Source organism: Centroberyx affinis, unplaced genomic scaffold (genome assembly GCF_046629955.1).
Source record: "Centroberyx affinis isolate AG114_WGS23_722 - 3 ecotype Tasmania unplaced genomic scaffold, CSIRO-AGI_Caff_v1 ptg000058l_1, whole genome shotgun sequence".
NCBI lineage: Eukaryota > Metazoa > Chordata > Actinopteri > Beryciformes > Berycidae > Centroberyx > Centroberyx affinis.
The window spans coordinates 531,256-544,746 of NW_027278769.1; the positions used below are offsets into that span (position 1 = coordinate 531,256).

At 38.4% G+C, this 13,491-nt stretch overlaps 1 protein-coding gene across 1 annotated transcript in view; it reads right to left on the reverse strand.

The window, feature by feature from the left end:
- Positions 1-7,422: 7,422 nt before the first annotated feature.
- Positions 7,423-13,491, reverse strand: part of LOC139644274 (M1-specific T cell receptor beta chain-like) — a 40,476-nt gene continuing 34,407 nt past the window's right edge. The window contains exons 4-8 of the mRNA XM_071519681.1: positions 11,442-11,477; positions 8,610-8,969; positions 8,343-8,366; positions 8,007-8,113; positions 7,423-7,774 (exon numbers count right to left, since the gene is read on the reverse strand). Of these exons, the coding sequence (XP_071375782.1) occupies positions 7,748-7,774; positions 8,007-8,113; positions 8,343-8,366; positions 8,610-8,969; positions 11,442-11,477 (554 nt within the window). The 3' untranslated portion in view covers positions 7,423-7,747. The remainder of the gene's footprint in view (positions 7,775-8,006; positions 8,114-8,342; positions 8,367-8,609; positions 8,970-11,441; positions 11,478-13,491) is intronic.

The window sequence follows — 13,491 nt, forward strand, 5'->3', positions numbered from 1 at the left end:
CGAATTAAAGAGAGCAGTCTCTTTAATGCACTGTAGGGGGAACTCTAGACCAACTGTTATACTCATCTGGAGACTGTCAGTTACATAACAGGGTTGATGTATGATAAAGTTCACTACACTTTTTCCATTTTAAAGTTCCTAATTCCTTCCAGACTTCAATTTCTTAACTCTCTTAAATGTTGATTGGTGTTCAGTATTATGTGTACTGATAGTGGCTGGACAATATGACTATTCCAAGGCTGAGGAATATTCTTCACAGCATCAAATGTCACAATACAGGAAATGAATAAACTATGATGACTACATAAAATGTGAAGCCATATGCATTTATTCTCACTGAACATGTTTCTATATGTCTCCTGACATTTGCAGTGGAATGGAATGAAGTTGGAATTTTTTACAATTCCATTCCTTTTTAATTTGTGTAAAATTCCAATTCTATCCTTTTTTTTTATTATTCCAAACCTAGTCCTTTTTAATTAATGTAAAATTCTAATTATGTTGCTTTTTAATTTATGTACAATTCCAAATTAATTTCCTCTGTAAACCTGAAATTTTGTCAAATTCACTTTCCCTACTATGTCAGACTTTCCAGAACTGTGTAGAAACCCTGTTTGATGGTTACAATTAGCTCAAATTTACAAAAGACAATACTGTATGCCATGACCCAATTGTAACTGCCATCTGTTAATAACTGCAAATTCTCACAGGGTATCTGTTAAGTGACAAGTAACACAAGTGTGTGTTGCCCCAAACTAATGACACACCTTTTCAAAGAGAGTACCGGCACGTGACAGGATGGATGATGTGACGCTCCCATCAGCTGCTGTGTTGAATGTCTCACTATGACACTGATCTGTTTATTCAGTGGCTCAAAATGGTCTCACCTCTCATCATCTGCACTGTTTCTCTGCTCTGTGCTGCAGGTATTATACTGCTGACATTTTTACTGTTTATCTCAACGGATTTAAGTTATTGTTTGTTTGCCCATAAAGCACTTGTAACTAGTTATAAGTAAGTAAATGCTATACAAATGAAGTACAAATGATGTGCAAATTATGTTTATTCTTAGTAGTAATTGTAGTAGTAGTAGTATTTATCATAGACTATTCATCATAGATAAAAGAAGCTCAACTATTTTATTAAGTATTACTTTCAAATTCTTATTTAGTTACAAAAGGGAGCAGTTTAAAGGGAAATGTATGACTTCAGCTGTTTACTTTGCCTAATCCTAATGGTTTATGGTTTGGTTACAGGTATTGTTACGAGTAAAGGAATCCACCAGACCTCAAGGTTACTGTTAGAGAGGGGTCAGTCTGCTCAGATGGACTGCAGTCGTGACCTGGGCGGCACATACCTCCAAATGTCCAAATGAGAGTATGAAACTGATCGTCTTCACGGTGCCTTACAGCCCGCCTGACTTTGGAGATTTTAGCAAAGACAAATACTCAGCCAACAAGATTGAAGCCCAAAGTGGATCCTTCACAGTGAAAAATGTGGAACCAGGCGACAACAGAGTGTATTTCTGTGCTGTGAGCAAACACACAATGATACAGATACTTAGAGCTGCACAAAAACCACGAGCCCAAGACTCAGACTAGCTTACTGCCTGATTTTATCATAACACAAGGGAATGTAGATCTTACTGGATCATGCAGCTTAAGTTACTGTATTTAAGTTCATTGCAGATCTCACTCAGTCGTTCATTCATAGATTAATTCATTGATTCATTGATTCAGTCAGTCAGTCAGTCAGTCAGTCAGTCAGTCAGTCATATTCATGGTCACAGGGGGCTGGAGCCTATCCCAGAATGCACTGGGCAGCAGGCAGGGAGACACCCTGGACAGTTCGCTAGTTCATCAGTTTGCCATATAGATAATACAAATAATACACTTTATTTATATAGCATTTTTCAACACAGAAGTACAAAGTGCTTTACAGAATCATTAAAAAAGAAGAACAAAAGATAGCAGAATTAGCATAAAAATTTGACACAAAAAACAGTTAACAACCTGAATAAAAATGAAAGATAATGATAGAAGAGAGAGGGAGAAAGACCTCTAGGATCAAGAATAAAAGAGATGATACATAGCTTGTAAAACAATAAATAAAGCATAAAATCAGAGAGTAAGGAAATTATGAAAGGAGTGATTTAAAAGATGATATTTAGTTTCTTGGGTCAGATGTTTCAAAGCCTTTGACAGCAACAACATTTGTGGATTTTAAAAGCACTTCATTTCCCATATTAGATATAAGGAAGATATTTCTTTGCATATTCACTTCCATGTACACATTACACCAGAGAGGACAGAGCGCAGGAGCAGCCAGAAGTCTGTTTGCAAACGTCACAGTTTCTGTCTCCTCCCCTCTCAGTTCATCCCACAACATCTGTTCAGTCTGTCTGTCAAAGCAGAGACAGAGACAGAGAGAAAGATTAAGTCATCATGATCAGAAAACTCAACTGCATCACTCTGCTAATTCTCTGGCTCACCTGTGGGTTTGAATGCAAACAACAAACCTTTGCTAAAAGTTTCATTTTTCACAACAGTTTCTGTTTTCTTAATGTTTTTTCTCTTTTTAAACGCAGGTCATTCACTGAGCAACAAAGTCCTTCAGGTTCCTTCCTCAATCTTGGGAAATCCTCAAGATTCAGCAAAAATCAACTGCAGCCACTCAATCAGTTCATACAATGTGATACTGTGGTACCAGCGGCTGATGGATGACTCTAACCTTAAACTCATTGGATATACTCAGTATGATAAGCCAACCATTGAGGATCAATTCCAAAATAATTTCACTGTGAGTGGAGATGGCTCAAAGGAAGCGTACCTTCATATTCTAAAACTAAGACAGCCAGAAGACAGCGGCATGTATTACTGTGCAGCTAGTAGGCACAGTGACTCAATTACCTTCTTTCCTCTACAAAAACCCTTTGCTGATAATCAACCACATACATTTTCACTGAAGAAGAGCACACCTGCATCTAACCATAGCCAGTATCAGTATTGAAACCTGTCTCTTCCTGTTTTAACCAACACAGCAGGATACTGTATATATCCACTAATCAAAGTTGTGACGTCCACATTGTCCGCCCCTCCTCTTCTCCATCCAGCCAGCTCTATTCAGTCTGCAGTCTTCATTATACTTTTGTTTTCATCTCTACAAGGATCATGATCAGACTTCTCCTACATTTAGCAGCTCTGCCCCTCTGTCTGACAGGTAATATTACATTCATTAATGAGAAATGCTATAATAAATCCTAAATATCTTCAGTAACCTACAGTATCCGCTCATTTTTTGTCTTGACTAAAGCTGTATGTTTCAAATGTGTTTCTACAGATTCATCAACAAACAGCGTTCATCAGACTCCCACTGCCATGATAAAAGATCCTGGAGACAAACTCCTGATTAACTGCAGCCACTCTAACACTAATTTTTATATGATCCAATGGTACAAACAGTCTATGGGGAGCAGTGATATGACACTCATTGGGTATGTACGATACGATGCTCGCAGCACTGAAGATCCATTCAAAGAGATGTATAATGTTAGCGGGGATGGGAGAAGTCAGTCATCTCTTCATATTCCAAAGCTGAGCGGAGCCAAGGACAGTGTGGTGTATTTCTGTGCTGCCAGTGAAGCACAGTGCTGCACAAAGCCTCTGTCTTCAACAAAAACCCTCTGTGATCCACCAGGAACTAAATCACAATCATTCACCTGCTGACAACCACATGAAGAGCAGAGAAACACTGTGAACGTCTGATATCACACAGCTGGCTCACAGTGACATAACTGCTTTTGATGCAACACTTCTATCATCCACTAGGGTGTAGTGTTTCTCCACACAACTTCTCTGATGCTGTGTGATTGTTATTTTTTGCTGAGCTGTATCTGCGCACATAGTACATAAATTAAGAGTCAATTGTCTTGATCCTCAGTCCAAAGCACTGAGAAGAATGTGAACATGAAATGACGTTATCAAATCCACAGTACTGCTATGCATAAATAACGTACAGTATGTCTCAAATAATCAGTCATATGAAAGTATGAATGCCTATTTTATATAAATACTACCAAGCAGGGTCAAAGTTCAAAGTCAATGTGAGCATCACCATATATAAAAAGCAAAATAAATAGTAATTAATATATTAATTATTATATTACATATGTAAATGTTTCATAGGGATAGACAACAATACTTTATTAAAAGCTGACCTTTTATTACTGTGCCTGTTTATCCCTATGGACCTACTACCCATTTAAGGTCCTGGGAAATGAGGGAATGGGTAAATAACATTCTCAGTTTATCCATTCCTTGTGAAATGACTCTATTTGCTGTGCTGTTTGAACCACTATTCTTTTTTATGGATATCATGACAATTCACTGATACAAGATTGTACTTGTAGCTGATTCTGTGGGACAGGTAATGAGCTCCTACCTCAGATTTTTGCTTTTTATTTTCACTTTGTATTGTTTTTTGTAATTACTTGATAATAAGAATAATATTTTGATAAAACCTGTGGTGGCTTGAATTATTTGAACCCTAAACACAACATGCCATTCCTGTTTTCACCACAAGGGGTCGCACAACAACCCACAGGTCCAGAAGATGCAGTATCCGAGTGTGTTTAAGAGTTTTATGAGCCTGACTTCACCTACAATCTTTCACTCAGCTGCTTCAAACCGACCATGTTGCTACACTTTCCTCTTTGTGTCTGGTTGCTGAAGTGTTTTAATCTGCTATTGAAACAAATCTCTCACATCTCCTACTTCATACTTTACATTCCTACATTCATTCCATTCATCTCTTCTTACATTTCAACAGTGAAGATTCAAATCTACCAATCATTTTCCATGTAGGCACAGAGGGCAACATCCAGGTTGAGTAGAAACCTTCCAGCCTGGTTCTTCAACCTGGTTCAGCATGAGAATCGACTGCTCTTCCTCAGGAATCAGCAGCTCTTCTCTGTTCTGGTACCGCTGGACCGCCTCAGGTGGTTTCAGTCTGGCTTTTGCCTCTCTTAGCTCCGTCCAGTTCGGATGGTTTCAGTGCCAGCAGCACTGACAGTGTGAGTTTTGTCCTGGAGTCTGCTGCTTTGGCTCGGCCTCAGCCTGCTGTATGGTGTTGTGTAGGCAAGCAGCACAGTATAGCATGTCAGCCTGGATCCTATACAAAAACCACATGCCATCATTCATAAGGGAGCCTTTATCTCAGATCACATGTTGCTAGTTTAAGGGTTCACAGAGTTTACATCACAAAATATGGTTTATGAACAAGCATGGTGTGTTATTTTGTAATGCACTTAATACAGTTCTGTTATAAGCAGTGATATTGTAATATTATTCATATTCAGGGGTGTTTTTGCCTTTATTAGAAGGTTTCAAGCTAAATTATGATGATGTACTCCTGTGTGGCTTCAATATTGCATGACACTGACACTGCCTTGGTTGGGGAATTGAAGAATAACCACTTCAGAAGTCTGTTGGTTGATACAAAAGCTTTATTAAAGCAACTGCAGGGAGAGAAGTGCAGGGGTTTGACACTGAAGCTGCTCCAACAACTCAGGCAGCAGCTTATATAGTCATGTAAAGGTCCGGCTCAGCATCAGTAGATAGAATGATCTTCAGCACGGATGTCAGACTCCTCTAGTTTCAGTTACTGTCTCTCAGGCGAGGCTTTGTTTCCTGCAACAACAAACATGTTTTTCAAGGCGACAACAGGAGAAAGTAGAAGATGTTCTTCCTCAGTTTGATTCCCACTGGAGCGTCACATGATAGAAATGAGCTTTGGCACTTTGACAAGAGACACTTTGGACAAAAACATCCACCATATGGCTGCTGTTTCAAAGACAGACACATGCTGCTGCACAAGCTTGGCATGAAGATAATTGAAGGCAGAAACTACAAAACTATTAACAATTTGAAGTAATTGACTTTAATGTAAACACCCTCACACACTCTTTTATTATAAATGGATTGTAGTTAGCAGTCTTTAGTTTGCCTGATAATGTGTTGATTTGTGTGATTGCAACATAATTCAAGTTTTACATCTGTCTCATGTTTGACCCTAAAAGACTGAAATGCAAATTTCTGCACCAGATCATAATAAACAGCTGTTGTGTGTGATACAACACACACACACACACACACACACACACACACACACACACACACACACACACACATACTTTAGCTTCAGTTGACATAGATATAAATGGAGCATTCTTCCTGATCCAAAGCTATCTCAGCTGTTTATACAGAGATGTGAGGTGTGTGTGTGTGTGTGTGTGTGTGAGGGGGTTGTTGCAGGTGTCCTTTGCGAGGCGCAGGTTGTGGTAAAGTGGAAGTTTGCACCTCTGTCATTTCTCAGCACTGAGAACGATCTGCAGCCTGCAGCTCTGCGACCACATCCTCTTCTCTGCTGTCGCTCTCAACTCCCTGCAGGTTTCAAGCCCCAGTTTCTTCCTTTCCACCAACACACTCAACCTTCTTCTGTACACAGATGAGAACATTGGTTTCCTGTTGATATGGGCTAGAGCAGACTCACACTTGTACATTTACTTTTCTCCTAAATGTCAATCAACACAAGCAAAGCATCTCAACTGAATTCTTAAAGGAAAATTCCTTTTTTCACAAAGAATATGTAAAATGTAATAGAGAAATGAATCCGCTCTCATTAGTGCAGAAGCTAGATATGACTCAAATAGTATACTCACTTTAGTAAGTTCAAATGAATCATATAAGCAGATTTAACTTGTCAAGTAAATGTCAACAGACTTTAGTCATCTCTCAGTCTTTCTTAGTGGAAAATGTAGTCATGACCCAAATGAAGCCACTTGCAGAGCTTTGCTGAGCAGAAGCTTAGTGCAGCAAATGGAAACGTTAGAACATACGTGGGCCAGAAATGGAGGATTTCTCAGAAATCAGACAGCTAAGCAAGCTGCTAAAAATACCTCACACTGACTCTGGAACAAGTGATGTTAAGTGCAGGAAGGGATGTGAGAGCGGTGAGGGAGATGCTGTCTTAATTTGTAATGTAATCAGTCTCAAAAATAGAAGCACCCCTTGGTAAATATTACTAAGCTAACTACTGTTTATGAAAGATGCAAAGATTAATGCATGCACTTTTGGTTTAGATATGTAAATAACATTTTACTGCCTGTGCAGACACATTAGGCCATGAAAATGATTTATAGGAGAGACTACCAAATTATTATCTGTTTGAAGAAAGTGATTTTCACATCATCTATAACAACCTTTTCAAAGATGTAATTATATTTACAATTGACCTAACCTGTTGAAAGTGTGAGAAACTCATAATCCATAAGTCATTCTGATTTCTGGCAAACACAATCTTTGTCACTTAGGTCAAACTTTAAAAGAAAAATGAAATCACGTGGTTCACAAGGTCTTCTGAAAAACTTTTATTGAATAGAAGATTAAGCATAAAGAAGTTCACAACTGCACACAGACAGACAGCATTATAAAGTTTACATAAAAACTGAACAACAAACTATTCAAATACTTTGCTTGAGAAGTCAGTGATAGTGCTAACATTAAGGATATGGGTAGAACAGTTCCTCTTATGTATGCAGAATTGATTGATTGATATTCATTTCAAAAGAGATATTATTGAGTCTAAATGCGCTGCAAGATACAATACAATGTAAGTAGAAGTACTATGCTTTTAGATTTTATTTACAGAGACAAAGAGAAGCTCGTCTGTTGCGGCCGCAGCTCAGCTGTCAGTTGCTCTGCTTTCCAGATGAAGCCTGTGCAGCAGACAGAGAAGGAAACAAGTTCAGAGATTTATTATAAAGTAAAACCTGTTTATTACAAATAACAATACAGATACAATACTTCACTTCACTTCATCTCACTTAGTAGTCTGTTTTGTCATGAGCTCTTTTACTGCTTTCCCAATCACAAATTTCATATATAACATATATACATAAGACAAAGTCACAGGTACATGGTTCATGCTGGAGATCATGTTGGACAAACCTGAAGCTTCCACACCAAAACCAAGACGAAGACTCCATACAAGCTGCTCTTGGCGATGAAAACACCGTAGGACAGTTTGGCAGTCTGTGTGATCTTCAGATATTTCTCTGCAGAAAATTGAAACGTTCAAATGAGTGACATGATTCAAAGAGGAAATAACCAGAGACAACTTTGCAGAGACAATCTATGTGTGCAACAAAACATTTGATGGATGCTTATATCCTTATGCACACTACCATGACTGCATATATTTTTTTTTAGCTAGGAAACTACAGGGTTTTAATGTAACAGTGTTGATGCCTTGATCTATGTTAGACCACACAACAGCATATTTACCTCTTGTCATGCCCTCTCCTTGACCTGACAGAAGAATAAAATGGATTAGACAAGTGCAGATAGGTTTAGATTGGTGATTGCATTATTTTCCCATGATGATCAAGTTCAAGTCCTTTCTGAGTTTCAGATAGGCATACCTGAATCAGCTAAGAAGAAATTAACAGGTGGTTCTAATTTTAATTTGACCTGAAGGAGATCCATCATGGATAAAATGCAATAAAGAGTTAAATCATATGTCAGTGTGCAGGTTCTACTTTTTACTCATACCTAATTCAGTGCCATAAACTGAATCAGAGTGGTCGATGGTATCATTCCCATTGAAGAAGCTGACAATGCAGGTGAATTTCATGCCGGGTGTGTGCCACGTTCTGGCCGGGACCCTCAGCCTGCTGGTGATGCTGTACTTTTCCCCGTCCCTCAAGGCAGCGTTGTCGGTGGCCACGCCATCAGTGACATTCTCCGCCTCGATCTTCCACAACACACTCACATGGTCTGGGTAGAAACCAGAGGCCACACACACTAAGGTCCTCTTGTTTTTCTTGCCTGTCTTGTCTTTCTTGTCTTTACAGTCCTTTAACGAAGGTTGAAGTATTTTCACTGTTGGTGGGGTGACATCAATGTTTGGCTCTGCATAGACAAACAACATAAATCATTAAATTATTGTCATTGTCAAAGTCCTGGAGATCTACAGTGGATCAACCTACAATCCTTCATTCTTACAAACATTTAGACTTTTTAATAGCAGAATTTAGACATGAATGAACGCTAGACTTAATGGGGTACAGGATGAGAGAGGAAGACCTTTTAACACTAAACATAAATGCCACAAACCACATTATCAGTTTACACGTTATCATTTCATTTCTTTAGATAATTTTCAGGTTTCTATGGAGTTTTTGCAGTGATCTTACCAAGAACTGTGAGCCTGGTTCCCTCTCCAAAATAAGCAGGATAAGAGCCGGAGCACACCACATACTCACATGCACAAAACTGACATCATTCTAGCAACGGCCTTACAAGAGCTGAACCAACAATTAATTTATTGTATTACTGAACCATGATCATTTTCTCCACTAACCTGTAAATATACAGTACAATCACAACATCACCTCCTATACTTCCTATCCCTCCTATTCTGCTCTACTATTTGATATCACTGTCATTGACTCATTAACTTTATGTGGAATTTAAAACCGATGCACGGGAGGACACATTACATTTTCCTATCTGTTTTGGCTGCTTACTTAAGCAATGTTATCAATCATGTATATTTTTAACGACAATTCTGAATGCCAAATTTCACATCATTATTTGAATGTCTTACCTATAACAGTGAGTCTGGTACCTGGACCAAACGTAGCCTGTTCGCCGAAGCACAGTGGGAAATCATGCTCTACATTTATCTCATTAGATGGATTTTACATTTTCTCAGCTGCTTTTAACTACAAACTTGCAGAACAGCACAAGATGGCCCCAGAAATCTAGACTAGAATATCTAAACTAAGACATTAAACTAGTTTTTCTACAGCCTTAAATATAGCTCTGAACATATAACTTTTATATTATAAATAATTATTATTATCAAATTTCTCCAAACTATATTCTCAGTTCAGACAGACTCACAAGGCCAGCATTTATGTATAAAATGTTCTTTTCTTACCTAACACAGTCAGTTTGGTGCCATTTCCAAAGTAAGCAGGTTCATAGTTGCTCACACTGACACATGGCTACAGAAAAAACTCTTCACCCTTTAAGCCCTGAAGCCTGTAAACTGTCTGACTTTTTGCTCTACTTTAGAGATTTACTAAGAAACTGGACTTCTGTACACATGCGCTGTTGAAGAATACAGAGTTTAGACCAAACAACATCACTACCTGACATTAGCCTGCTGAATTAAGGTCCATTTAAGAGAATGAAGTAAAGAAACTCAACTCTAACCTAGTTATCAAACCAACTACTTTACCATTATGCACTATGGAATATTACGTAGTATACAGTATTGTTTGAATGACATTATATTGTTTCTCCTTACCTAAGACTGTAAGCTTTGTTCCGTTCCCAAAGTAAGCCTCTGACTGGAAACTCACAGTCCTTTACAGAGCTGATAAGAACTTACTATGAGAGCAATAATCTGGGCGTTCAGCCAAATGTCTTATTGCTGGAGAACATTGACAACGCTTGTTATTAGTCTTGTACTGGAACAAACTAACTTCTGCCATTAACTTCTTTCACAGTTTAAAAACAGTATACCACGTTCACTACTGTCAATAAAATGTCTAAAAGCAGATTCTTAATATTCTCCATTGTCTTCTCTCACCTAAATCAGCTGTGAAACATACTCAGATTGTTGGTTGAAGATTTTCTTACCTAAAACAGTGAGTTTAGTTCCAGCTCCAAAGTAAGCCTCGTTGTATGAACACAGAGTGTTTGGACTGTAACAAAAACTCTTCCTACTGCTTCTCTTACTGAGGCTCCAATTTGAAAAATGATTGTAAATTTGTCTCACTTTGAAGAGTAAACACTCCCAATGTGATCTACTGTAGTTTGCAATGGAGTCAAGTCAACCTGCACTGAAGTTAACCTTTTAAACATCCATATAGAGTATGTTATTATGGCTATTTTCATAAGATATTTTAAGTGTTTTTATTTTCTTAAAGCAGTCAAGAATCATCATTTGAGGCAAAGTGTCAGTCAAGCCTTGAAGCATCTTTACTGTAGTCAACAAGAGATTAAATCTGTTTCAAGGCAATGATGAACAATATTTGAATGAACTTTATGTTTGATTTCTCACCTAAGACAGTTAACCTGGTTCCTCCACCGAAGTAAGCCTCATATCCACCGGCACAGTGAACCTGATCAGTGCTAAAATCAGCTCAAGCTGCTGCTTTTACTTTTCTCCTTTATTTTTGATTGATTTTAAATGGCCATTGATCACTTTCTTCTAAACCCCCAAACCAACATCTACTGTACTTCAGGTTGTTTGTACTAGTTAGATGCAAGACAAAATATTTTCCATCAGCAACTGACCTGCTAGGCTCACATGTATTTTACTTCACTTACCGGTGGATTCATGAGAAGAAAATTAAATATCTTACTTACCAAGAACAGTCAATTTTGTGCCTTGGCCGAAGTAGGCTTCGTATTGACACAGTGCACAAGCTTAACATCAAAAAGCACCGTGCAGAACTACAACTATAAAGATCCAAATAAGTTTCTCACATTATCACTCCAATTCAAACACACTGCACTTTGAATAAACAGCGCTTTTTACACTCATTCTTTCCTCATAAGCCTTCTCTTACCCAAAACAGTCAGTTTTGTTCCATTTCCAAAGTATGCTTGGCCGGCATTGTCACAGTGCAGAAACATTGAGCATAAATCTCCTCTGTCATTATCTACCAGAATTATCTTAAGACATTTTGCGTACAAATCCTTCTTTTTATGCTGAGGTTCTAAGGAAATGTGGCATTTACCAAAATTAAATATTGAACTGAAATATTTACCTAAAACGGTCAGCTTGGTTCCATTGCCAAAGTAAGCAGGCTGATTGTTGGTCACAGTGTTCTCAGTTCAACTCAATAGTTCATCTGTTTCATGACAACAGATTCTTTCCTCATTGTCAGCCAAACATTTTCACTATTTCAAGTTTGTTGCAGTGAAGTGAAATTGTGAGAGCTGTGACTTACCCAAAACAGTCAGTTTTGTTCCATTTCCAAAGTATGCTTCGCGATTGTCACAGTGCAGAAACACTGAGCATGAATCTCCTCTGTCATTCTCTACCAGAATTATCTTAGGAAATGTGGCATTTTTTGTGAATCCTAATTTTTATACTGAGGTTCGAAGGCAATGTGGCATTTAGCAAAATTCAATATTGAACTGAAATATTTACCTAAAACCGTCAGCTTGGTTCCATTGCCAAAGTAAGCAGGATCAGTGTTGGTCACAGTGTTCTCAGTTCAACTCAATAGTTCATCTGTTTCATGAACGCAGATTCTTCCCTCATTATCAGCCAAACATTTTCACTATTTCAAGTTTGTTGCAGTAAACTGAAGTTGTGAGAGCTGTGACTTACCCAAAACAGTCAGTTTTGTTCCATTTCCAAAGTATGCTTCACCATTGTCACAGTGCAGAAACACTGAGCATGAATCTCCTCTGTCATTCTCTACCAGAATTATCTTAGGAAATTTAACATTTTTTGTGAATCCTACTTTTTATACTGAGGTTCTAAGGCAATGTGGCATTTACAAAAATTAAATATTGAACTGAAATATTTACCTAAAACGGTCAGCTTGGTTCCATTGCCAAAGTAAGCAGGCTGATTGTTGGTCACAGTGTTCTCAGTTCAACTCAATAGTTCATCTTTTTCATGACAACAGATTCTTTCCTCATTGTCAGCCAAACATTTTAACTATTTCAAGTTTGTCAATTTTGAGAGCTGTGACTTACCCAAAACAGTCAGTTTTGTTCCATTTCCAAAGAAGGCCTCGTTTCCAGAGTCACACTGGCTGCCTCCTCTACCAAAAAGTCACCAAACTTTCCACAATCAGCCTTCAGTAGCATGCTCAGACACAGGCTAATAATCCATAGGACAAAGAAGTTGTAAACATAAAGGATAGGCTTCATCATGTCCAAGCTGTAGGGTTTTTGTCAACATGAGTGAATCAAACATCCAAATGCAGCAGATATGAATTCAGCATTTATTACAGCCAAATTTCCTCATTAAAGTTGATTTTACACTCCCAGAGTTGTCTGTCGTCCTGCATGGAGTCAGAATATTGATGTTTTCCTCTGCACCAAGTGTCCCAAGCTCCATGCAGCGCTCTACACTATGCATGTGAATGGGAGGAGGTTTTTGTACAGCGGCTCTATAGGATTGTATCACCGTGGCCCCCTGTCCCCACGGTGAAAAAGCATCACACAAAAACATGAATTCTCTCTGGTTCCCTCTTGTTTCCCACCCCCACCCAGCTTCTCCATATCTCAGCCTCCATCTCTCACTATCTGTGTGTGAGCGCAGCTGCACAGGCCGCACTTACTGACGTTTGAATGGGCTCCAACCTGACTGCTGCTATTTCTGTGACAGCTAAGAAAAGAAGCAAGACGGAGGGAAGGAAAGGGAAACTTTTTGTTTGTGTTTTTTTGTAGCTGC